Source organism: Schistocerca cancellata, chromosome 3 (assembly GCF_023864275.1).
Source record: "Schistocerca cancellata isolate TAMUIC-IGC-003103 chromosome 3, iqSchCanc2.1, whole genome shotgun sequence".
NCBI lineage: Eukaryota > Metazoa > Arthropoda > Insecta > Orthoptera > Acrididae > Schistocerca > Schistocerca cancellata.
The window spans coordinates 120,216,698-120,244,405 of NC_064628.1; the positions used below are offsets into that span (position 1 = coordinate 120,216,698).

Genomic DNA, 27,708 nt, shown 5'->3' on the forward strand with positions numbered 1-27,708 from the left:
CAGTACTACATTAATCATAAATAAATAGTTTAACACAATGGAAAATGCACAACACACAATAATCCTTTTCTGAACCTAGGGCATATTCATGTAAAAGTTTTAAAGCTTTGAGAGGATTTCAATTACTTTCTAAACATGGCATACAGTCTCAAAAATAAGCACTACTCCAGTATAAACTGCATTCCAAAACAATATTACAGAACAATGAAATTTATACTTAAAATTTTAAACTTCAAGAAGAGAAGAAAAATATATCTTAAGGGACATAAATGATGTACATAATTTCTAAAATGCAATGCTCCAACCAGACACCATACAAAATAAAGAATTCACGAAACAGTGACAGAAATACTTGTAGCACACTGAAATACTTACTAATACTATTTTCAGCAATAATAATGTTCAAATAGAATTTACCAAACCTTTGTGTGTCAGTAAAGTTAGTTACCAACGTTATTTATTTGCATATGTATTACAAAATTGTTTAATTGTAACCTTCACCTGCAATAAATGATTCACAATAAATAATTCATTTATAGAAAATTATAACAAAAAAGTGAAACTGATGCATATAAAAAAAGTCACAAAGCACCACTATGGATCATTCATCTATCAAGATTTATTTGTTGTCCATGATTTCATATAACCCAAAACACATCCTCTCATGAGAAAAACATCTGAAGGCTTGTGATTGTACTCAGTTTCACATATTGGTTGTACACAGTTTTACACATCTATTTAAATATCACAGAAATATACCGATAAAATAAGCTAATGAACCTTTCTATAGGTCTGTGACTAGTTTACACTTACCCTGTAAGTTGGGTCAGTGAAACAACGGCACAGACAAGCCATTCCTACACTGCACAGCTAGAGAAACAAAACATGGTCCAGAAGTAAAAATAGGCAGACTTGCAAGAGTTGTTAAAATAGAACTGTTCTGCCAGATGTGAGACTGAAGATCTTTGCTTGCTCTCCCCACCACATCTCAGCAAACTGCTAATTTATAACATTTACATACAAGTGTGAACATGCTGCAGCTCATACTGCTTCCTCATACTGGGAAACTCTTACTTGGCATAACTTTTATGTAACTAAAAGTTTTGTGAGATTCTAAACAAATATTTTTTAATCATGCTTCAGAATGTTGGTGTGTGTAATAGTGAACCAAATCAACCAAGAACTAGTGGTTTTTGTATTGTCATTTCCAATGGATGGCATAAAAATAAATCTATGACTGATTATAAGACAAAAAAGCCTTTTTTACAAAACAATATTTTTTCTTCTGATTTCCTTTCAAAAATAACAGAAACTTGAAAAATATTAAGTTTTTATCTGAATTTTACAGTTACAATTATCTGACAATGATTAAACATTCAAAAATTTATTACTGGTCTAACAATTTCAAACAGGTCTTCCCTATTATTATTAAAACACAAAATATACAATTTTCAATATTAATTTCGTAAAAGTGTCTGTGAATCAATCCACAAGAAAGATAGTCCAATATTAAATTACTACCTGTTGATATTATGCAAATCTAACAGTACTAATATGGCTGTGAGCTTCCATAAGAAAATTAAAAAAAATACAAGGAGTAAAATGAATAGATGCACTAAAAATAATTATTCAATGCAAGTCTCTAATGTCAACTACTGCTGATCAAAACTTTTGTGAGGGTTCTCAAAGAAGCAGATAGTATGGCTGTTCTTTGCCATTATCCAATTATATACCTTCAAGATGAAGCTCTACTTGCCAGGAAGGTAATGATACTAGTAGCAACTACAAAGAATTGTAAAGTAGTAGGTGTACAGTGAGCTGAAGCAGAGGCAAACTGATACAAAGACTGTTAGCAGTCAGTTCTCTTCATAGTTGTGCTCTGTTTTCGGTGGGGAACTGTAACTCTGCGTTGGTTTACAACAAGAGGGGCACTGCCATTCACCTAATTAAATCTAAACAGACAGAAAATGCAAGTTGCTTGTTTGGAGGGACACTTCTCTAAGCAGCAGCACAAAACTCGACATTTCTCATATGGGACCATGTCATATCAGAGAGCTATGGTTGCTGATATGGATATTTCTTGTGGGCAATTAATGCAAGAATTTGAAGAATCTCCAGGTCAATAAAACTGCTCTGCAAAGAGCAAAACTGCCAGTTAATGTTTGTAAACAAAGATTGAAGTAGCAAGTGAGTTCCTCTGGTTTCATTCTTGTTGAAGATTTTTACCAGGCATGCAAAGAAACTAGATACACTGAACTTTCACAAGGAAATATTTGCAGAGCTAAATGAAGCAAGAAAACCTTGAATGGACAAAGCTACTATCTCAACTAAACTTGGCTAGTAGAAGCAACAAGTGACAGAACACTTAAGAGGTGAAACTGAAGTTGAAAGACAACTCATAACAATATGGAACCAGAATGAATACCTTTGCTTACCAGCTCATAATAAATGATACACGTAGTGTCTTATGAACGCACAAATCAGACCATGAGTGTGAAATTTCCTTAGAAAGCATATATTAAAACAGACTGCAGAACTACACTACTATAATTATGAGGCATTGATGAATTATGTTTGCTATCAAGTGTTAATTCAGTCTAAAAAGCAGTATCATACTTGAAAAAGTTGTCTTCAATATGAGTCGCAGAATATCAACCAAAATGGTTTACAAAGTGAAATGTAACACAAGCACTGATACATTAAAAATGAGTGTCAAATGTAGGCTCAACATGGAGCTAGGCCTTTCAAGGGTCAGCATCTTATTGAATGGTAAAAGCACACTTCATTCCCCAACTCAAATGTTTCACTCTGCTAATATCCCTTCCCAATTATTTAACTTCACTCATGAAAGTAAAATGATACAGATAAAGATAAAAAAGTAGTAACTACACATACATAACATTTCCTCGAGTAGTGGTTCTGGAAGATGCACGTATAAATGAAACTTTGAACCTGTTGCTGTCATTTAGAGATTGCGCAATAATAAATGCATATAGATATCAGATTTCAGGCTTAAGTGGTCCTCACAGATTCAGTTATTAGAAGCATAAATAGAAGACATGGCCAAAATCAACAAAATTGTACAACAGCATCAGGTTTTCAGGAGGCACCAACAAGAAGCTGAACAGTAACAAAACAAACACTCAACTAAAAAAGCAGAAACATGAAAGTAGAATAGTCAGTTGAATTGGTCAGTTTCCTAAATTTTATAAATTAGCATTGAAAGACTGGATTGGAAGGGAGAACAACTTACTAGAGTGACACTCTGTAGAGACATACTGTTCCTAAACAATTTAATGATGTCAATCGCATTAAGTAGATCTGTCCCCGAAATGAAGGTTAGTTTAAAGATTGCAGTGTTTAACTAGGCTTGCTTATGTTGGAGATGGTGTGCTATCACCTTCCCTGGAGTTGAGAACTGGCAAGACTAAGAGGGGACTGATTTGTACTTGAAACACTTACTCCTACAATCACCAAGATACACTGTACATACATTACAAACTTTCAAACTATTGAAGCTTCACCTTGCTGTCCACTAAAACAAGTCACTGTGTCTATTTGTAATGGCCTAGTCTATGTGTTGATGGCACAATAACACTGAACCCCCCCCCCCCCCCCCTCTCTCCCATTATCCTCAGTGTCTAAATCTATCAGAACATCCCACTTTTACCATACTTTAAAGGTCATATGCAATCCAAATCAAGTGTGTCAAGTGGAATTCAAAAACAAAAGCTAAGCTGTTGTGAACAAATGCTGGAATCACCATCGCCCATTGATGATAGATTTAGAAAACACTGAACAAGAACAGTTTGGACTGAACAATCAGCATCTTTGGTATTGTAAGGTTGGAAAAAAGCTACTGTTCAGTTATGAATGACAAGTTTTAAAAGATTTTGGAGAACTGTTAAAAAAAAGTTATCTAGTTGATCTTTCAGGGTCAGTATTAAAAAACTTCACACCAGCAGATCATTTACGATGCAAAAGAATTTTGCCCCCCCCCCCCCCCCCCCTCCATCCTCCAATTTCTAAGATGCATATTAAAAATATCACCTGGAATATAGAAATGACTAAGAGATCCTATTCAGTGCTACTTATATAGTGATTTGCAGTTATAGAGTGTATAATTTATACTTTAAAATTAAATGTTTAATACTGCTACCTAATGCAACTTAGATCCAAAACAAATGTGAAATTTATAATCCTTGTGGCATAGAAATGAGCTATTGTTAATAGTTAGTCAATATCACAAAATTTCTTCACTGATATGCTGGACCATGATGTTCGTCTACACCTATTCCTTTTATCGGCAAAGCTGTTACTGACTTAGGCATCCACACGTCTCAAGGCTTGCCTACAGTTTCAATCTACTTGATGCTTCACCTCTCCTATGTTCCAGCTCCCCAAAAACTCTTCTGCACACTATGCTAAAATAATTACCCCAGAAGAAGGGACATAGCAGATGCACTGTTTCTAGAACTAATATTTCACTCCACAATGCAGTGTACATGTTCTGAAGCTATCATTTCTCTGTGATGGAAGTGGTAGCTATACTCCTATTCGAAACTATATAGTGGATGTTGCCATCCAAAACTGTTCATCAACAAACAATACTGTGCAAGTGAGACTCCGTGCTACATACTATATATTCTGACCATCTGCTGTTGCTCCCTGCCCCCATGAAAAATGTGAACTCATTCAAGTTGTACACATCACTGACATTGACTATTGACAATTTTAATCACAAGGGTAGGTGACTTCAGTTTCTGGTGAAGCTCATTAATATGGGCCTTCTGTGAGAGCTTTTTGTATTTCATCAGTCCCAGAAATTTGGTGTCTTCTTTGTAGGGAAGATGGATTTTGGCACACAATGAATTAAAGAAACTTGATATACTGTGTTTCGTAATTATGAATCTGTTGTATCACCTGTGAACCACAACTTATCTCCCCAGAACATGATTCGTAATATCATTTATTATCTGCATCCACAAGAATTATGTTTTTATCACCATCTTCAAGTTAAACAGCTTTAGAATTCCAGAATGAGTTTGGAAGGTAGGAGACGAGATACTGGCAGAAGTAAAGCTGTGAGACCGGGCATGAGTCGTAGCTCAGATGGTAGAGCACTTGCCCGTGAAAGGCAAAGGTCCCGAGTTTGAGTCTCGGTCGGGCACACAGTTTTAATCTGCCAGAAAGTTTCAAGTTTCAGCTTTAGAATTATTTGTTACATTTGAAGCAAGTCATTAATGTATATAAAAAAAGAAGTTTTAATCTTGTATAAGGCTACATTCTAGATAAATACATCCAGAAAATACTTGCTAATACTTAAATTTACATTGCTTGTTAACATATTTCTTTTTCTTTTTTTTCCCAGACAACTTTTCATGCTACTGCCAGTCTATTGCATATCCTCGCTACTTCTTTCATCATCTGGTATTTTGAAAAAATAAATAAATAAATAACAAAACTTGTCTAATACTTTCAATATCTCATTTCCTAATATAATTTCCTCAGTATTATCTGATTTAATTTGACTGCATTCTATTACTCTCATTTTACTTTTCTTCTTACATCTTCTCAAGACACACAATTGTGTTTGTATTGGGATTACAGCCTCACTGAATTTTTTAAACGATGTTATGTTCAACATCAAGTGTGCTATTAATTTAGTCATTTTGAAGAGGTTAAGCTGCAATCAGCAACATACATCACAAATTCCAATGATGAATATGCATTTCACAGTACAATCGTAAAACATCTGGCAGTGTGGTTTCAGTTCGCTGAGATTGCAGTAGTGTATCTGAGCTGTGTTTGTGTTTGCCTATCTGCAACTCAGCATCTCCACTATATAGTGAGTGGCAACTTCTCTTCTCATAATATTGTTGCATTCCATCCTGGATTTTCCATTGTTGGATTAACAATTGACATGTTTATTACTGACTGCTGTTTAACCACTTCCAAATTAAGCTGAAGTTGAAATTCCAATTGTGGAAATTATAATAAATATTCTTAATTACTTTGATTTCCTTTACTGGTTGTTCAACATTTGGACTGAATATCATATGGTATAGGCTAGAACTGCCTCACTCCCTTCTCAATTATTAGCTACTCCATGTCCTTTGATTCTTATGAGTGCAGTCTGGTTTCTGTAAAAGTTGTAGATAACCTTCCACTCCTTGTATTTTATGCCTGTTACCTTCATAATTTCAAAGGGTGTATATCAGTCAACATAGTCAGAGCTGCCTTTGGGTCTACAAATGATATAAATTTAGATTTGCAGTTTTCAAAGTTATCTTCTGTGAAAAATCGTAGGGTCAGTATTGCCTTGTGTGTTCCTGTATTTCCCCGGAACACAAACTGATCTTCCTTGGGGTTGACTCCAGGTTTTCCCATTCTTCTGTAAATCAACTGTGTCAATATTTTGCAACCATGACTTATTAAGCTAATAGTTTTATCACATTCACAACTGTCAATGATCTCCTCCTGGAATTATTACAGTCTTCTTGAAACCTGAGCACATTTACCCTGTTTCATACATCTTACACACCAAGTGCCATTGTTTTGACATGGCTGGCTCTCCCAAGGATCTCAATAAACTTGATATAAAGTAGTCTACTCCAAGGGTCTTGTTTCACTTATAGGTCTTTCAGTGTCCTGTCAAATTATTCTTGCAGTATCTCCCTCCTTATCTTCATCAACTTCCTCTTCCCTTTCCATAGAATTGGCTTCAAGTTTATTTCTTTTACACAGTCCTCCTATAAATTTCTTGTGTATCTCAGCTTTCTAATTTTTTTAAAGTAATGGACTTGCATCTTAGCTCTTGATATTTGCTTAACTGCTTTTCTTTTCATGAAAGGTTTCTTTAATTTTTCTTTAGGTGTCATCTACCATTCTCATAGTAATGCCTTGCTTTGCATTTCTCCTCTAGCCATGCTTGCTTTTACACACTACCCTTCCTGTCATTCTCATCTTCTGACTCCTGTATTGCTTTTCTGGTGCTTCCTTTGCTGATTTTTTTGTATTCTCTTTCATCAATTACATTTAATATACTAGACAGGAGAATAACTCAAGGAACCAGACTGCCTATTATATCACATGAGCCAAATGGTTGTCTTGCTTAGTACCAGTTCTGGTAAAGACTTGGATCTCCCTTCTGAACTCACTTACCTCCGGCTTCCACCCTTCCCATTCATATTTTTATTCCACCCTTACCATTCATATTTTTATTTTCTTTTTGCTTTATTTTCATTTTTTGCCAATGTTTCTCCCCACCTTAGTCCCATCCTTACCATTATATGCTATTGGTTTCATTACAGAATTTCATTGCCTTTTCTCCTGTTTGCCTTTATTCTTCTGCTTGTATCTTTACTTCTTATTGTAACATATCATTGGGCCAACTGTTTTAAAGGTAGTGTCTTCTACATGTGACATGCCAGTCCTTGTCATACCTTTTCCATCATCTCCATTTCCCTTACTGCTTACACCTCACAGGCCTCTCTTAATTCAGATTCTGAATGACTGTCGCCCTTTTCCTCTTACCCAGCTTTTGCCAGTTTTCTCTAACTGAAGAAGTAACCAGTGCTTTTGAATGTTAGGAAAAATATTTTTCAATTACTTATTAACTGCAGTAGCTGTTGTGCTTACTGAAGGAATTAAAATGCAAAGTGTGCTTTGTGAAATTAAGTTCCGGCCAGTTAATGCCTCCCTTTATTGTTATCATCATCAAAATGGGCTCATCAGACCAAGTTGTTCCAGTCAACTTGGGTTTTTCTGCCAGGACAACTGTCCAGTTGTGAATTTCTTGCTTAAAAATTTTCTATGTGGTATATCAAGTCATATTATTACTGCTTCCTCCAGTTGTCCTTTTCCTGCACTCATTCATTTTACTGTCTCAACTTTAGCTTTACTGTGCCTTTTGCAGGATTTCACAACATGTCTAGTTAATCTGGTTGGTTTAATTCTTTTAATACCCCCACAGAACTTTACACTGATTTTTTTTAATTTCTGGATAAATGCTGGTACAATTTTCAATTTCTTTATTTGCTTTTAGTCTGTATGTACTTCTTCAATATAACCTCAACCTTAAATTTTCCTGATTTCTTTTCGTTAGCTCTTTAGGATATCTTCAGTGTCCCTCTTTCTCTTTAAAATGAGTGCTTCACCCCCCAGGGTGTATACGTGGACAAGGAAAAAAAATTCCCGGATTTTTCCCGGATTTCCTGATTAAAAATACACTTTCTCCCCAGTGAAAATATACTTTTCGGCGTTAAGTAACAGTATACTCTTCCTCAGCACCATAAAACTCATCAATCCTTTTAATGTTTATGATTTTATATACCGGAGTAGAATTTCCCGGCACTTTAGAAAACTAAACTCAGGGGGAAAAACAAGTTTTGAAAGACCTTTGATGTGCAGCAACACGTACGCTGCATATTTTCGTATTATGAAGGTATAAATTTGAATTCCACTAAACACCGCATGTTACTTTCCGAAGCATTGAATCTGAGATTGCGATGTGCTTTTGTAACACAGTCATAGCTCATGTCACGTGATCTCGCCAGCTGATGGCAGCATAGGACACGTGATGTAGAAAGCCAATAGCAAGATCACTCTTCAGTAGCGCGAACACACAAATAAGAAAAGTTAATGGTTTAAATTAATATACATAGCATTCACATATAATATGGGTCTTTAAGATTAATAAGCTGGAAGAGAAGCTATGCTTTCACATATAATGTTGATCTTTTTGCGCGTGTTACACTTTAAGATACATCACACAAATGTGCCAGTAAAATTTTTAATAACGACGTAAATGTCTGATCTTCTGGGCTCGAAATTCTTCTAAATGGTTATCCTCAAAGAGTTGATTTTTAAATGAGAGTCAAACGCTTTGTGATTTAAGAAATTCATCGTACATTCTCACACATAGTTCATCTTGCGTAAAAGGAAATCTGCTTTTTGAATGTAACGCTTTTCAAACCACCATTCGCAATATTTTCCCGCGACCTGTTTAGAAATAGGTTCGTTTCAGCAAGAGAGTGCCAAATAACAGGCGTCACCACGCTTGTGCAGCTACGATGACGCAGGAAGCCCATATGTTCGTAAGTGTAAAACATTACAAGATCTTACATATGTCATAAAAGAAACAAGACATCAGACGATACTTCAAGAGTGTTGTGATTTTGTGAACCATACCAAAATGCATAATTCAGCGTAAAATGCACATTCATATGTAAATTTTCTGGGAGCACCAGTCTGTATAATCTAATGTTTGATTTTTTATTATGGCATAATGCAATGCGTGCACTTGAAATACAGCGAACAGTTGAAACTAACCAATAGTGTGAAATTAAACACTTAGATTCACATAAATTGACTGCCTCAGCAGAAAAGATTAATTTTCAGCCAAATCTCTTTAGCTAACCGGCAAAAATAACTTCATTGTTCTGTAAGGTGATTAATGCTTGACTGTCTGAAAGGTGGAGATAAAATGTGAAACTAATGACATATTTTAGCTTTCTGTAATTATGTGAACGTATTTTAATTCATGTGATAGCTCCTGGGCCCAAAAATCCATTTTGTTATCATTTAACGTGAGAGCAATAAACGAAGAGGAAACAACATAATCGCTGAATGTAAACACAGGTCACGTGGAGATTCCCCACCTCAACTCAGACTGCCCTGTGCATCAGCCCCAGATTTACTGTATTTCTGAACCGGGGCAATATTAAGTAGTGGCGCCCAGCCACACTTCTGTAACCAGAAGCGGGAGAACGTATTACTCATACGCGACTGAGCTGCACATGTTCAAGAGCCCGCCCGCAACAGCTCAAACGAATCTAATTTAAACAGTTGTCACATCACGCTCATCGGAGGCAATTTGTTCTAAAGCATTGCATAGTCTTCCTAAAGCCTCTGACACACATTGCTGTTGGTAGACGCTTGTATGAGCACTGTTTTGTTGTTGTATACGCCACATTTCCTTTGCAACTTAAGTTTTATTTTCGTTTGTTTTTTTTCTCTCGTTCATGTTTTGTTGCTGCAGTATTATTCTGCAGTAGCCGGATACAGTAATATCCTTTGTTAGAGTATTGGTTCTTACCAGTCAAAATTACAAAAATTTAATTGAAAACCAAAACCATGAAAAATTCCCGGAATTCTAAACAATTCCCAGGTTTTTCCCAGTTTTCTCCCGGAAGAAAAAATTCCCGGGTTTTCCCCCGGATCTCCCGGGTCGTATACACCCTGCCCCCATAAAGACACACTAGTTTCAAGACACTGTTGTAGTGTCTTTGGTGGTTTTTTTTTATTTTATTTTTTTACAGATGTATTTTGTAAGCCAAAAAGCCATTTGCCTTTTGTGATGAGGAATATCGCAACCAATTTTTTCCAGGCCAGTTTCCTGAATGGTTTCATGCAAATATTTGAGCTGACAAACTCTCTTGATCTTTCCCTATTTAGTTTTTAGCATTTTGTATGGCAGGTTGTTACTAGAGATTTTCTTCTTCTATTTTTTTTCCTTTAATGATACCTCATTTACTCTATGTTAAGTTAATGAATTTCCAAGTAATATTTTCTTTTTCATGTACTTGAGTCACTTTCCGTGAATGCCTGGCTGATTTTCTTATTTCCTCATGATGTCTACAGCAATGACAAAGTATTTTCTAAACTTAGCTACACACAGATCACTCAAACTGATTCTTAGTAACAGTTTGTAGTTTCATTTTGAAGATTTTATAATTGTGAAGTTCGACTGCAATTAGTTTTTAGTTCTCTCTTTAAATATAATAATTGCTACAAAGCATTGTTTTCCATTTCATTTTGTGTTCATGCCATCCATTCAATAATATGGACATAGTTTTTTCTAAAATAAGTTGCTTTTTACTAATAACATACACTCAATTCAGATTACTTACAATATCTACAAACAAATCATGAATACAATATTCAGCACACAAATATTTCCAAAGCAATTATGTATCTGTCTTACTCTCCTAGTTTAGAATGAACATTATAAAAGCAACCAATGAACACCCAATAAACATATTTTCATACCTGACTGGTCGGTGTACATGTACTGCAACACAGACCCATGAATGGTCTTCCTTTACAGCTCAGCGTGATGTCCCACGGGACTTCCTTAATAAGAAACTGTTTTCTATTCAGGGTCTGTAAAACAAAACAGACACCAAAGTGTATGTTACAAAGATCTAGAACTTCATAAATCAGGAAATAAATTACAAACTGCTCTCTCTCTCTCTCTCTCTCTCGCTCTGTCTGTGTGTGTGTGTGTGTGTGTGTGTGTGTGTGTGAGAGAGAGAGAGAGAGAGAGAGAGAGAGAGAGAGAGAGAGAGAGAGAGAGAGAGAGAGAGAGAGATATCTGCGCGCGGGCGCATGCGCGCGCGCACACACACACACACACACACACACACACACACACACACACACAAGAGGTAATGGTGACAGATAGGCATACAGAAGAGAAAAATAACTGCATGAGATTTGTACATGTCTGCAGCTCAAAATTCATTCTATTTTGGTATGTACTGATTTATTCACACCACTGTTCTTTAATTTGCTTTTAAAATTTGGATTTATGTTTGCTTGATGCACTTTGAGCCAAGGTTAAACCCAGACTGTTAAATCTATATATTTGCATTTTTTTTCATACAGTCATCAAACTGATGACTTTCACAAACATCATACTTACATGTGCAATGATCTTGCAGTACTAAATTGGAATGCAGTAATAGTAATAGTAATAATAATAATAATAATAATTATTATTATTATTATTATTATTGTTGTTGTTGTTGTTGTTAAAAGCAATCTTACACAAACTCAGTGATAGCATCCATTTCTTAGTAATTAATTCTGTACTAAAATATATATGCTGAGAGAATGAATTAACAGTCCCGCTGCTTAAAATGCACAAAATGAGTACTAACAATTTTCAACAGAAACAATTTCCATTTTATTACCAATATTCCTGCATCTCAGATTTTTATAGTGGCTGGAAACCTGTTAAGGCACATCTGATCAATGTTATGTGGACATTGTCAGACTTTTGTGTTTTATAAATGATTCAAGACAGAACTAAATGAATCAGTGTTCATTCACCAGCCTTATTGCACTTTTCAGTAGTACTACTATCCTACTGATGTGCATGTCTGCAACACAGCCACACAATTCCAAAATATAATTAAGCTATGGGTAAACTGCCCCAAAATACGTAGTTTCAACAATGTAAGAAAATATAGATTGCTACTTACTGTAAAGATGACATGTTAATTTGCAGACAAGCATAATTAAGAGAGACTTACACATAACCTTTCGGAAACAGACCATTCATTCATACAAGCAAGCACACCTCCCGCACACATGACAGCCAGTTCTGGAAGCTTGGACCAGAACGCCACTATCATGAAGTCTTGAAGCAGCAATCTATAAGGAGAGGGTGGGGAAGGGGAAAACATAGCAGTGCATAGGGGGAGGGGGGAAGGGGAGCACTGTCTGGTGGAGGGACTGGACTGCCAACAGGCACTGGGGTAGGAAGGTGGGGAAAATGAAGCGAAAAGAGAGTGGAGCATGGAAAGATGGGTGGGTACGTTGGCAGAGGGATGCAAACAAACAGGATGGGGGACAAGAATGGGCAGGAGATGATAGGACAGAGGGGGTCGAAACTGTTGGGTGGAAGGTGTGGGGACAGTTTGTAACTATCCTGGTCTTAACCTATGGCAACATACTGTCCCCACATCCTCCACCCCAACACACCCACCTATCTTTCACTGCTTTTCTCCTTTTTTGCCTCTTTTTCCCCACCTCCCTGCCTCACAACCTACTGACACCATGCCTGTTGGCAGTGTAGTCCCTGCACACTCCATTGGACAGTGCTCCCTCCCCCCTCCCCCACCTGTACACTACTATCCTTTTCTCCTTCCCAACTCCTCCAGATCTCTGTGTCCATTCCACATGATAGTTGCATTCTGCTGTTTGCAACTTAACACATCGTCTAAAAAAATGGTTAAGTAGCAATCTATCTTTTCCTACAGTGCTGATATTCCAACCTGGAGTTTCCATTGTTTGACAATATTTTTTATGCTTTTGCAGAGGACTACTTTTGACAGTTGGCTGAACAGCTACATCTAATCGATTTTAATTTTCCCCACATATAAAGTTAATGAGGTTTATCCATTAAGGCTTTTATCTACACGGATATCAAGGAATTTGAGATTGGATTGTCCATGACCAAGCTATTGTATATGCTGTCAGTTCCATATGATATAAGTTGACTGTTTTATATGTTAGTGACAGGGCCTTTGTAACAATAGTGTTTAAGCTCTGATGAAGGAAATAACTAGTCATGACTGATTCCAGCTCATTACAATCCTTCCTACAAAACAAAAGAGAGGTTTCATCTTCATAGCTTTCTATGTGTCAGTTTGGTGTGGGCTTTTGAGCAATATCATTAACACAAAGAAAATGATCGAGAATTGAACACCCTATATTATTGGTGGACTGGTAATCCAGTCTCATTATCTATTTTGAAAGAGTTTTGTACACAGTTTGCAATTCATTAAAAATTACAAACAAATAATTATTAATTTGCCAACACACTCGGCTTGTCAAAATTGTGTGTACAACTTTAAATGTGCTTCAGAAATAGTGTGAAATCAATGTTTCTTTACTTTTGATGATTACCCTGATTCCTGACTCAAGAGGATTAAGAACAGAACTTGTGTAATATTTTAGAGAAAACCCTGACACTATATGTACATAACACTAATGATACCCCATCACTTATACATACACAAAATTCTCTTGCACAAATTATGATACCCTTAAAAATACAAAAATTTGTATTAATATTTGAAAAATATAGAACTGTTTGTGATATCCACTTATTATGTAAGCTAAAATTCACAAACTCTTGAACAGCAGTGAAATAACACTACAGCAGAAGCTCAAGTAATTTGTTTTTGAAAATGGATTTGGGAAGAGAGTTGGAAATTTTGGCAATAACAAACTGAACACTTTTTGCACCAATGACAGCGTTTCTAATATATAGTGGATGTTATTCTAATGTTTTATATTATATGTTGCATTTTTTGTTGTGCTATTTTCATAATGAGTCTAGTTCTTCATAATGAAGCACTTGGCAGAAGATATCTATTGCAAAACAGTGGCAAAAGATCTATGGCAAGAAGTTTATAGACTATCTCTACAAATTTTCTTGTAAACAATGTTTTTTGTCAAATAAACGCATTCCTCCAGGAAAATAGCCTCTTAAGACATAATGAAGTGTTCAGACGCAAAATAGGCTGCCTTAATGACCTTCTGGTCATCAGGCAGTATTTTTAATGAACCATCTGCTGACTTTGATATCCTTATAATGTAAAGTGTATAACAATCTCAGTCTAGTTTGAAGTGTAAGGAAGACCAAAACCCTTGGTACTATCTGCTTTCTACAATTGTTGATTATTTTTTGTTACTGTTAAGTTTCTCAGGGTCTTTATAACTACCATAAAAATGAATTAAATTGGTCGGCTAATAGTAAATCAGGACTGTAAATTTATACTAACTGCTCTTGGCTGTCGACTACTAATTAACATAAACAGAAACAGTACAGACCTGGGAGAGAACACCGATGGTTTATGATGAACCACTCAAATCTAATACAACAAATGCTACTGATTTGTTGTCCATAGTTGTTAACAAAACTTTTTGATTCCTTTCCTAAGGTATGTTACCTAATGTGCTCATATGAGAGTATGTTGTTGTAGTTATCTTCAATTCAAATAAGTGTTTTGTGCAAGTTTCCACACTAGTCCTTCCTCTGCAAGCCTCTTCATCTCTACATAACTATCACAACTTACAAAAACTTGAGCCTACTTACTGTAATCAAGTCTTTGTCTCTCTCTGCAATTCTGTAACCCAATCGATTTTTTCTTCAATGTCTCATGACATAGTAATCCATTCTTTTAGTGTTGTGCCATAACACACTTTTCTCCCCAACACGGTTCCGTATCTCTAATTAGTTATGCTGATAGTGCAGTGCTCATATTTCCCCTAAAAATAACTTCTGATCAACACAAATGAAGGCTTAAATTAGATCACAGAAAATACTCACCATAAAACTTCTTTTTTATGGGTTCTAAGATGTTAAGTGTGAATCAACCTTATACAGCCTTAATAGGCAAAAACTTTGGACCACAGTGATTGCTTTTCAGGAACTGGGCTGTGTTGCGGCTGAATAATTGCCTTCACTAATTGTCAATAGCCACCTACAGCGGTTGTAAACTTAAATAAAGTGCCTACTTCAACACGTTCCATAGAATGTTCGACACTTCAACTTTGCATGATGAAAAGCAATTCTCCACTGATTTTGCCTTTCATCTGACATGTTTCACGTTGTCATAGATGATTTCTAACATTTGCATTCTGGCTATGTTCACTTATCCAGCAGCTAATACATGTGAACTCACATTAACAGAATTCCAGACATTTTGTTCCCGAGTCCAGTGACACTTCATTAGCCTATTCACTTAAATGCCATGACACAGACAAAGCAGTGTTGTCAGAAACTGATTTTGGGTAAGTAATAATGGTTTGTTATTCTAGACAATAAAGTCATTTCTTTGCATCCTTAAATCTTGAATTATGATAAAATGTAGGTATTTGGTATCACCAGGATAAAATTCATTCATTTCTGAAAGGTTTTGCACAAACAGTAACATATCCAAATCGTCCTTTGTTTAATCAAAATTGCTCCATTTTGAATAATTTGTACAAAATATAAAGAACTCGTTAAATAAAGCTCTTATCGTAAATTATTTTAATTTAGCCGCACAATACTTTCAAATTCAAGTATGAAGCTGAAGTATGTGCATAATGAAGAGATGCAAGTGATCTCACATTTTAAATTACTGAAGTCCGATTAAAGCACTTAGCTCCTTCCACTTAATCATCTTATTTTCAGACTTGAAAGAAGAATGGATCTGTTGGATGACACTCAGTTTGGCTTTAGGAAACACAAAGGCACCAGACAGACAAGTCTGACATTACAATTGTTACAGGAAGCAAGAGCTAACAAAAACTGAGAAACTTTCTTCGTATTTGCTGACCCACAAAAGTGTTACATCAGATTAAGTATTGCGTGGTACTTTGAATCCTAAGAGAAATTGGTGTGCTCTACATGGAAAGATGGTTAACACACAGCACAAACGACAACTAAGAGGGAACAATACAAATGGAAGCCCAAGAGAAAATTTTTAGATTGAAAAGTGCATAAACAAGGCTGCAATCTCTCTTCTCTACTGATCACCATTCGTATCAAGGAAAAGATGAATGAAATAAAGCGTAAAGCAAGGCTGCAGTCTCTCTTCTCTACTGATCAACATTTATATCAAGGCAAAGATGAATGAAATAAAATTCAGGGTGAGAGGATATGAATGATACGATTCACTGACGAAATGGCTATCTGCTGTGAAATTGAGAAGAATTACCCTGGATCTTTTGAATGGAATGAACTGTCTACTGGACGCATAATGTGGACTGAAAGTGCATTGTGTAGAAAAGAAAGTATTATAAAGCAGCTGATACGAGAATAATGACAAACTTAGCATATAACTTTAGGATCACAAAGTAAGTGAAGTGATGCAAGACTGCTACCTTGCAGGACAAATAATATTTGCTGGATGAAGCAAGGATCACACAATAAATAGACTCACATAGACAAGGGAGTGTTTGTCACTGAAAGGAGTCTACCAGTGTAAGATATAAGCCTTAACTTAAGAAATAAATTTTTGAGAATGTATGTCTGGAGTGCAGTATTATATGGAAGTGAATCTTGGACTGTGGGAAATAAGGGAATTGAAGTGTTTGAGATGTGATTTTGCAAAAGGATGTTGAATATTAATTTAGCTGACAAGATTAGAAAAAGGAAGTCCTAAACAGAATTGGGGAGTAAAGCAATATATGGAAGATACTAATTACAAGAAAGAATAGGATGATAGGATATGGGAAGACATGGTACTAGAGAGTACTATATATGGGGAAAATTGTATAGGAAGATGGTGATTAGAACATGTACAATGAATAAGCAAGGATGTTTGATGTAGGTGCTCTACTGAGATGAAAAGACAGGCACAAGAAAGGAAATTGTGGCATGTCACCAAACCAGCCAGAATAGCGAAAAAAGAGAGAGAGGGAAGGAGAGGAGGAGCAAGGGTGAGAAACCGGGTGACATTCACTGAAGAACAACGACATAGCCTGTTTCTGTTTCCATTTATCATTTCAACCAGTATAAGACAGACTTGACACATCTGATTTAATCTTGATGTGGCCAAATGATGCACTGTGCTGGAAAGAAAAAAAAAAAAAAAAAAAAAAAACTATAAAATAGAATATTTCTCAACAAAGCCAGTAAAACAAGAGATTTGGTGACTAAGATTTTGAAAATTAGTGTTAGTCACAACTAAATAAACCACATTATTCATAATTCACTACAATAACATCAAGTTTCTGTGCGTTGGCTGCAAGACAAAGACTTGCTTGCGTAGTTACCACATGTTTACGAGACTGCAGAACACAATTTCTTGGGGCATCAATGTTCATCTTCACTAAAATAAGGACAGAACATCAAAAAAATTACATGCACTGGAAAAGAAACCTTTGAATACTGAAAATATGTAAGCCTGGAATATTGCAGATCCAGATGGGGCACAATAAACAGTCAGTCATTATGTGATCTGTCTGACAATCATATGAAGCTTACTATCAGTTCAAACTATCACAATGCAGTACTTACAAACTGATACAGCATGATAATATGAACCTACACAAAGGCTCAATTAATCACGAATAATGGTATCTTTTGTTTCCAATATCTGTAACAACTTGTAAACTTGCCTCACGAAGAAACAGGTGATTTCAACATGTTTGTGCCCCTCCAGGAGGTATTAGGTAGTACAATGTTTCTGAGAAACAAAGCGAAAGGTAATGATGAAGTGAAAGAAGGGTTGCACCGCCATTCTAAACAACATTTTTTTATGTGCTGGCAACGAGGCACTAGTAAAATAAAGTAGATATGCTGGGGAGCCACAAGTGTAACTAACTAACTACATTGTAATATCACGTGTTTGAAGTTTTGGAAGAGCAATAACAGTTTACACAAACAGGTACTTATCATTAAGTACATAAGTGAAATGAAATAATAAAAATGAAAATACAAGACTCAATTACTTACTGAAAACAGATCATGCTAGGGATGTAGTATATCACTCATAAGTTTTCTTATGAGATAACAAATCAATGACTGAATCTGAGAAAACTTTGTAACAGAATAAAACTACATGGAGAACGATAACAATGATAAGGTTTGTCTGTGATACTGCCCTTGAGACGAAGAATAAAATCTAATATAGATCTATAATTAGATGAAATACACTGACTACTGAAGTGGAACCACCAACTTGAGCCCAATCTAATACCTCTGGAATGATTAGAGCAGGTTATTCTAATGATGCTCCACTGGCCACAGGTGTGCAAAATGCCCGAGGGGTAGTGTGAGCTACCAAGCAGGTAGTCTTATGCGTTCTGAGGAAGCGCATGACACTTAGCCAAACCTGGTCATTGGCACAACAGTACTATCACGTAGGCTACAGCTTGGCTGCCCAACTACCAACACATTTTTTGTTTGCCCACCCCTGCCGACCTGTACCCAAGACACCTGACTGCTGCGGGTAGGCATTTGATCTGCAAAAGCCTAAATTAGAGTCTTGATAGCAATCCAGATCATTTGCCTGAACAACCAGAAACCACCATGTAAAATATTGTTAAGGAAAAATAATCTAGTGGAAATCCTCCTCTGTTGATTATATGCTCCAACAACATAAAAAGAGAGACAACACAATATTAATAATATGACTACTCTCTTATGGACCAACAAAAACTGATGTCCAGATACTTTCAATTGCGTAATAATGTACGCTCTATATTTCCAGTTAATTTGATAATGGAGGATATTACAACTATAAGAATTCTGCAAGAAAAAACAGCTTCCAATATGTAACACATACCATGCAGTATGACACTATCATTGGTGTGTGACGGTGGAGATAATGATGCAGTTATGTATTTAGTACTGCATCCAATCCTGTGAAATGCCGGACAGTAAGAGCAACAATGGATTGGAGTGCATTCCTTTTAGTGCTTTGTATTTGCTTTATTTCGTTTTATGTTCCTATATGTATGAAAACACAGTTAAATTATTACTACTACAACAACAGAATTAATATCACTGTAGTCTGCAAGGGTATGAGTTAAAGGTCTAAAGAAATGGATTACACAGGAATTATCTGTAGTTACAAATAGTACTAGTAGTAGTAGTAGTAGTAGTAGCAGTAGCAGCAGTAGCAGCAGCAGTAGAGGTAGTAAGTAGTAAGCAGTGTCGGTATCATCACCATCGCTCATTTAAAATCCAGTGCCAGAAAAACACTTATTATAGACTTTTGCATGGATTATAGTCTTCAACTATATGCATTCGTGTAGCTCCTGCAAGTTTTGTAATGTCATTTTTCCATCATACATTGGTAGTTATTTCAGTCTTTTCTTATCTCTTGGAATGCAGGAAATAACTCCCTAAGCCCATTCACCATACATGTGCTTGGCTACAACTCCTGCCCATCTCAATTTTATTTTCATTATACTCGTAATTACCTCTACCACTCCAGTCTAATTCCTGATCCACTTGTTAACTTTCATGTCTCCCCTAATAAAACATGTGGTGTCACCGCCAGACACCACACTTGCTAGGTGGTAGCCTTTAAATCAGCCATGGTCCGTTAGAATACGTCGGACCTGCGTGTCGCCACTATCAGTGATTGCAGACCGAGCGCCGCCACATGGCAGGTCTAGTCTACAGAGACTCCCTAGCACTCGCCCCAGATGTACAGCCGACTTTGCTAGTGATGGTTCACTGTCGACCTATGTTCTCATTTGCAGAGACGACAGTTTAGCATAGTCTTCAGCTACGTCATTTGCTATGACCTAGCAAGGCACCATATTCAGTTACTAACAGATAATATTGTGAATCATGTACCATCAAGAGCGACGTTCATCATTAATGGATTTAAGTTAAGTATGAAACTAATTACGTCCGCTTTCTGAGTTCTAATTCCTAGTCATGTTCCAGACCTCACGTCAGTATAGTTCTTCCCTCCTCACGCCAGCCTGCGTGAGCTAAAACGTGTGCATTTCGGCCTCCTCTAGTAACACGGTGTTGGCTCTTCTGCCAACACAACAAAACACAACACAGGTCTGTCCATTAGTTACTCAACAACAGTCAGGTTGGATGGAATCATCCAGAAGGATGATAATGCCCGCCCTCACACTGCCAGCCAGACAAAAGCTACACTTCAGCAATTTGGCTGGGAAACCTTGCAACATCCTCTGTACAGCCCGGATCTTTCACCACATGATTTTCACACCTTTGGCAATGAAGAAAGACATGTGGAAGTCGGTTTCAGCTGGACAAAGAAGTGGCAGAGTGGATGCAGTAGTGGATCCTGATGTGTTGGCAAATGTGCCAACACCTTGTAGATAGAGGAGGCCTAAATGCACGCTATCTAACGCAGACGGGCATGAAGTCTGGAACAGGATACATTATGAATGCACTAAAGAAAAGTACGTATCGTCTGTTTACTTAACTTTAATTCATCCTTGTGGTACATCGCTCTTGACTATACAAATGAGACTCTCTCCAGATATGGTTAATGGCGCCTTGCTAGGTCGTAGTCATGGACTTAGCTGAAGGCTATTCTAACTGTCTCTCGGCAAATGAGAGAAAGGCTTCGTCAGTGTAGTCGCTAGCAAAGTCGTCGTACAACTGGGGCGAGTGCTAGTCCGTCTTTCTAGACCTGCCATTTGGTGGCGCTAGGTCTGCGATTACTGACAGTGGCGACACGCGGGTCCAACATGTACTAATGGACCGTGGCCGATTTAAAGCTACCACCTAGGAAGTGTGGTGTCTGGCGGTGACACCACAGATCCATCATCGGCCAACCGCGTGCTATGAACAGGAACTGATTGTCTTGTTCCCCAGTGAGATAAATTGTGATTACTTTTGAATGTAACCACACCATGATCACTTGGTGGTGGGTGTACGATTTTCATTTGACTACCCCTTATACAATCACAGCTTGCAAATGGTCCACTGTGCTACATCCACTTCTAATGTCAGCTTGTTCTTTGTACAACTAAAATCTCAAGCATCCCCCCCCCCGACCATGTTGATAATTTTAGTAAGTGCTTGTACATTACACAGAGACAAGGCTGATAAGCCTATAGTTTCTTACTTATGATTTTTTTATGTATTTTGTTTGTCCTTCCTGTCACATAACATAATTACAGTACTTTTCCAGTTTTGGGAAATGCCATCCTTAGTAGACATTTTGTAAACTATTTAGCAAGTTCCATTAATTTTCTTTCTTATTCAGCTACAGTCAGTTCTCCTGAAATGTCATAGCCATCACTGCTGTTACAAAATTGCATTTATGTGTTCTGAGTTCAGCACCTGTGTTTGACAGCACTCACAAATTTTGATGATGAGGTTATTACGTGAAAAGTAAGTAACAGCACTGGAAATCCAGGAAAGTGGGCGAAGAGTTCCAAACAAGTGAAATGGAATCATGCTCTTTTTAAGTTCTCGACTTCCTAAACTGTAAAAGCTACTACAAAATCAACACCATAAACAATTTTTTTAAATATTAAGAATTAACCAATGGATTTAAAAACGTCACAAAAAATTTATAAAAGTAAACAAACTGAAACACTTGGACTCACAATCCTGATGTTGTCCCTGATGGCCAAACGTTGACGATTACGTTCTTGGTAACCATAACGTCTTAGACTTGCAAAGGAATGTTTCTGTTGATCTCTAAAGGCTTCTACATTGGCCAATTTGTGGTGTGGTTTCCATTTCTGTTCCCATTGAATATTCAACTGCTGAAGCCGAGTTGCAACAACATCCACCATTTCTTGCAAACCACTGAAATGGAAAATTGTAGTTGATGTCATATTATTCCCACAATGCTCAAGATACACTAAAAATGGCTGAAAAGCTATAATACCAACAAAGTGAAACAAAAGATGCCAGAAGCAGTCATTATGACATAATATCTATAGAATCACAAAATATTTGCAATAACAGACTGAGTCTATGCAGCTTAATTGAGAGGTCTGCTTCATGGAAGTGAATTTTGCTTTAATATCAAATAACACTTGTTCTGCAGATTTAATTTTTTTCTGACTACTTTTTCTGGAAAATCATCAAATTACGTCAAGAATCTAATAGCAATGATTGAGGTTTTTGCAAATGATGATTTTAGTATTGCAGCTGTAAATCTCTTAAAGTAACTTAAATAACAAACTATATTTGCAATGATATTCAACAGAAGCATAAACTTATCATTAACGTGATCACTTTGGATGTGAAACAATACAAAGTATGTCATACAGTTCATTCAGTACCATCATCACTGACATAATGACTAAGTCCTCTCCCACTCGCCCATTTCCACAAAGAAACACATTTGTCCTACAAATCCTTCCCACATATGCAGAGCCTATTTGAGGCAGACTGCACTCATTTAAAATAAATTTATCAGCTACACTGGTTGACATGGTGATTTTCAGATATCAATTACTTACCACTGTATATTTCTTACTAGTATGGGCTTATCAGGCTTTGCCTTGCACTTCTGCTACAAGTAAACAAAACAAATGAATTCCGAAGTCTATCACAAAAATAATGGATAATTACCAGCCTCCCATGAAGAGTCAACTGTTTTTAATTGGATGCTTTCTAACCCAAAGCAAAATTATGTAATGTGTGGGAGAGGAACAGACGTGTGGGTGGAGTTTTAAGGTTTGTAGACAAAGGCGTGATTAACAAGTTAAGACGGTACAAATGTATGTATGTTGCAGCAGTTATGCAGAGATGAAGAGGCTTGCGCAGGATCGACTAGCCTGGCCAGGTGCATCAAATCATTTTTCTTACTGATGGTGACGACAATAATAACAACAACAAACAAACAAATGTAAGTAGATAAAATTTATAAAGTTATTGCAAAGTGTCATTGGACATTTTTGGTGTGGTTACTTTGGTAAGTTACGAAGGCAGGGATGTAAAAATTTTTCACAACTTTAAGTTTTTCTTGAAGAATAACTACGCAAACTGGTAGGTGGATTTCTTCATACACTTTATAATATTGCCATTGAAGATATTTTAGTGAGATTGTAATGTAACATGGCATTTTGTAAGGAATACCATGGCATACTCTTAGGTTCTTTGAGAAATGGAAGATATTCATATGAATGCAGAAAGGAAAACTATTATTTTAAGTTAATTGAACTAGAGTGGAGCAAAACGTATTCTGTGCAGCCACAGATGGAAGGCGTCATAGTGGACTGCCAAGAAATAACAATGTTATGTAAAATGTAAGGTAACTGACTTACTCTACTGTACACGGACAAGAGAGGAGCAGCAGCCTGGTGTTCATTTAAAGTATATTTTATTAATGGTTAATTTGACAATATATGGTTGCAATGATGGAACTCTGGTTATGAATGCTTTAAATTGTTTGAGAAGAGGATCCAAGTACCGCGAAGAAGATTATTAGCGGGGACTGCATAGCAGGACCAGCTCTGTGAGATAAAGTTATAGGCTATCTTATCCAACAGATACTAGCAAGCAAATCAAATCTACAAAAGTTGAGTACTATTCCAGGAGCGCACATGTAACAGGTTGGTTTTTGACATCTCCCTGTGAGCACTAGGCACAAGACAAGGTGCCAATAACAGGGGATATGCATCAGGTGGAGAATATTGCAGTCATTGTACAATGTGTGTTAGCATATAAGAAATTAGTTTCTTAATGAATTTTGTTGCAACTACTTAACAGATGTAAAAAATATGCTCCTTCAAAACCGGTTTGAGGAAAGACTTTAAGCTTTTCTGTGGTAGTAAAAACTTCATTGCATGCCATATTTCATCAAGATAGAATTAATATGGGTTCAATTTTATTTTGTGTTTGACTAGATGAACAATTTGAAGCATGTAAAATTCATGCACAGAATTAAGAGCAAAAATTACAGTCAGTAAGTACTAATGTAAGAAGTACTGTGTCTGTGATGGCTTTGTTCCATGATTTTTGTATCATATATAAAGGGTGATGGGAAGTTTATTATAATTACCATCAAAAGTTCAACCTGATCATTGTACAGTCATCTCCTTCAAGAAGTTTCACTTTTGAACAACAGGAAGACATTACTAATAAGGTCATGTAATCTTGCAACCTTCACCTGACACGCTGCAGTTCAACTTACTTCCACTGAATCTATGATAAGTCACTTTCAACAGCTGTACTATTTTATGTTCAGATTGAAAGACATTTGAACATACCAGATACCATGGGTCTCATTTGTTGAAATCTTTTTCAATACCCACACAATGCTGTACTAAATTTTGTGTTAAGAAGTAGACACTCTTGTCGTTTTAGTTATCATTACTACTCAGTTTTCAAATTACTTTCTGCTTTGCCCTGCTTTCTGTGTCCTTCATTGTCGGGTATTTGCAAAACATTAACAATCACTTTACCATAGGACAAATAAATGACAAGTTGCACAAGAATTAATTGCGCAGGTTTTACCTACAGCAACGGACCAATCTATGCATTTTTACTGATTTTAATGTACCACAAAAGACCAGGCATTTTTTACAGTGATTTTACCATAGAAGCTGCCTAAAACGATCACAAAAATATGCCTTCTCACTCCTTCCTTCCCGTCTGGTTCCTTTTATCCAACCAACACTGGGTTGGGGCAGGTATGGTACTTCTATTTCACTGGGAACCAACCACACATGTGTATAGGCTATTTCTATGATGGGATCACTGCTCCCAAAGGCAATTTAAATTGAGCTATCAGCTACCCCAGAAGCAAGCACTTTGTTATCCTCAGCTATTTGGATGATTATCGCAAAATTATATACTGAAGAAATATTTCAGATCACCCATTTAACCAAAACATTTAACATTCAGCTACACGAATGAAAGTTACAAAAATCGTCCGTTATCATCCTTTGAGGTGTATGAAATCCCCATTTTCCGATCATAGTAATGAATCGGTATTAGAAATTTAACTGACAGGGTACCTTACTTAAACCCATCTATTAATTAATAATAAAATTAATGGAGACAAGGTTATCATGCAGAACCTATGCAGCAATTAAAAGAATTATACTTTTCTTGTAGTTTTGAAGCCACAAACTGTAAAGAAATGATTTTTTGATAACTACAAGAGAAGTGTCACATTTAAGGAAAAAATGTGCTTAGTACACCATTGTTCCGCAAGAATTTTTTGCTCAAATGAGAATGCCAATTGTACAGTTACTTCCCAAATAATTACAAACCCTCAAATAAAAACTTCACCTTTATACAATGTAGGCTTCCAAAGTTATACAATCTAGGCTTCCAAAGCTGGTATTAACTTAAGTTAAAACATCCAGGCTCACAGGCCATGGCTGATATGTAAAACTTTTTCCTGACGTTTCATCACCTGCAGCAAGATATGAAACCTAACGGGACAGCTTTACATATCAACCATGGCCTGTCATGCTGAAAATTGTGAAGTGAAGAAAATTTCACCAGTTTTTTTGGGGGTGAAGGGTGGGGGGGATGTATCCTAAGCATTTGATTGTATAGGTCATGGTATTCACTTAGAAAACATTTAAATTTTATGCAAATACTGGTATTGCAAAAAAATAGTTTAGATCACATTTAACAAAAGGAATGCTAATGGAGTACTATATAATTCAACAGTGATTGAAAGAGGATATTTTACTGGCGGGGGAAAAAACACATATAGAGAATTACAGTGTTCAATTTTCAGTCCACTTTTATCTTTATACATGTAAATGATATTCCACTTAACAGGCAGAAAGCAGAGTTGGTAATTTTTGCACATGAGAAAGATACTATAATTAATCATAAGAGAGAGAGAGAGAGAGAGAGAGAGAGAGAGAGAGAGAGAGAGAGAGAGAGAAAGAGAGAGAGAGAGAGAGAGAGACTGACTCAAGAAATTGTTCCTAATATTTTTCAAGAATTATAAGCAGTTTTCTTAAATGCAATTTCCTTCAATTTCTTTTTAAATTCACAATACAATATGTTTAGTTCTCGACAACATAAACGAAACACGATCCGACAGTAATCCATGAGCAGGGCAAAATGTTCAGGTTCAGCGATATTTACTCTTTGCATTATAATTTTTCTGTAGATTATAAAGAGGGACAGCAATAGTGTAACGAATAATTTCTGTACATTAGGTATGCCACCTATAATAATTAAATAAGACTTTACTCCACAGTAGCTGCAATTTATTTATCTTACTGTAACTAGTTTCAAGTGCAGTTCATCATCATGTGATAACTATACTACAAAATCTAGCTGTCTGGGAGAGATCCAGGTTAATCAACAATGTAGGAAAAGACAGATTGCTACCTACTGTAAAGAAGACATTAAGTTGCAGACAGGCACAATTAAAAGACACTTACATAAAATCCTTAATCAATAAAAGAGAGACACACACCTCACATACACACAAGCAAGCAAACCTCATGCACACATGAGTGCCAACTCCAGCATCTTGGGCCAGAATCCAGGTTATGTACATCAATTATTAAATCATTAAATTAAAAATATAGTATAGGTAAAGAGTGTATTCGATGTCCAGCATATGATGACAGTGCTGATATTTTGTCTCTCAAGACGTTTGCATTTTAGGTAATATTGTTCCGGCATACAATCAAGTGCCGGCACGCCAGTCGGGAACGTTAGAGCAGAGTGGGCTGTGAAGAAGACGTCAGCCAACTGCACACGGACTGACCCCTCTAGGATGACAACCCAATGGCAGCGCCCTCAACACGAAGAGTACATAAGTGCCACACCGCCTGGCCATGGCCCATTTGAAGACTAGCCAGTTCACCAACTTTTACTGGCATCAATAATAGGCACATGTATAGCAGTGACTTAGGAAATGTATTTCTTCTCTTGTATAATGAATTGTATATACTGAACAGATTGCTTATGTTGCACGTCGCCCTTTGCTTGTGATACATCATTGTAAATTTCTCAAAATTAAGTAATGTCATTTATTTTCTGTAAATCAGATTCATTAATACGATTTACTTGAATTGTTGTCTATCGATCGAAGAAGCAGATTTCCTAGGCACCTCATATTTGACGAGTAGGCAGGATACAACAAATATGATCATTCCCATATAGTTTTATATGTAATAAAAGTACTGTTTGATGAACTCCACTAAAGTGTGCCGAAGGAAGATGAATAAAATACATTGCAGCTACTATTGAATTATAAGATATCATTCTTGGAATGTGGAAGGGAAATATAGCTCTGTACCCAAAAGAGTACCTTTGCATCTTTGGGTGATGAAGAGTGGGAATCATTTACTTTGGCAGTTCTACTCAAACATGTTGTGATAGTAAATAGAACAAATTGCAAACATATGAACCGTGACTGGATATTAAAACAGTCAAACCATTTGTGAGCTCTGTTATGCATATATAAGAATACAAATCTATAAGATATTTAAAAAAACAATGGGAAATCCAGGATGGAAAAAGGAGAATATAAG

General features: G+C 36.4%; 1 protein-coding gene and 1 long non-coding RNA gene across 6 annotated transcripts in view; one reads left to right on the plus strand and one right to left on the minus strand.

Moving 5' to 3' along the window:
• Window positions 1–27,409, plus strand: part of LOC126177137 (uncharacterized) — a 92,695-nt gene extending 65,286 nt beyond the window's left edge. The window contains exons 2-3 of the long non-coding RNA XR_007535756.1: window positions 22,984–23,096; window positions 26,837–27,409. This is a non-coding gene — a long non-coding RNA (uncharacterized LOC126177137). The remainder of the gene's footprint in view (window positions 1–22,983; window positions 23,097–26,836) is intronic.
• LOC126177135 (glycerol-3-phosphate acyltransferase 1, mitochondrial) overlaps window positions 1–27,708 on the minus strand; it is a 406,498-nt gene that overhangs the window by 134,967 nt on the left and 243,823 nt on the right. For 4 of the 5 annotated variants that reach the window (XM_049924403.1, XM_049924404.1, XM_049924402.1 and 1 more), the window contains 2 exons: window positions 21,841–22,045; window positions 11,053–11,166 (listed from right to left, as the gene is read on the minus strand). In XM_049924403.1, coding sequence (XP_049780360.1) covers window positions 11,053–11,166; window positions 21,841–22,032 — 306 coding nt within the window. In that variant the 5' untranslated portion in view covers window positions 22,033–22,045. Of the gene's footprint in view, window positions 1–813; window positions 886–11,052; window positions 11,167–21,840; window positions 22,046–27,708 lie in introns of those variants that run through there. The other variant, XM_049924407.1, reaches the window with a different exon arrangement.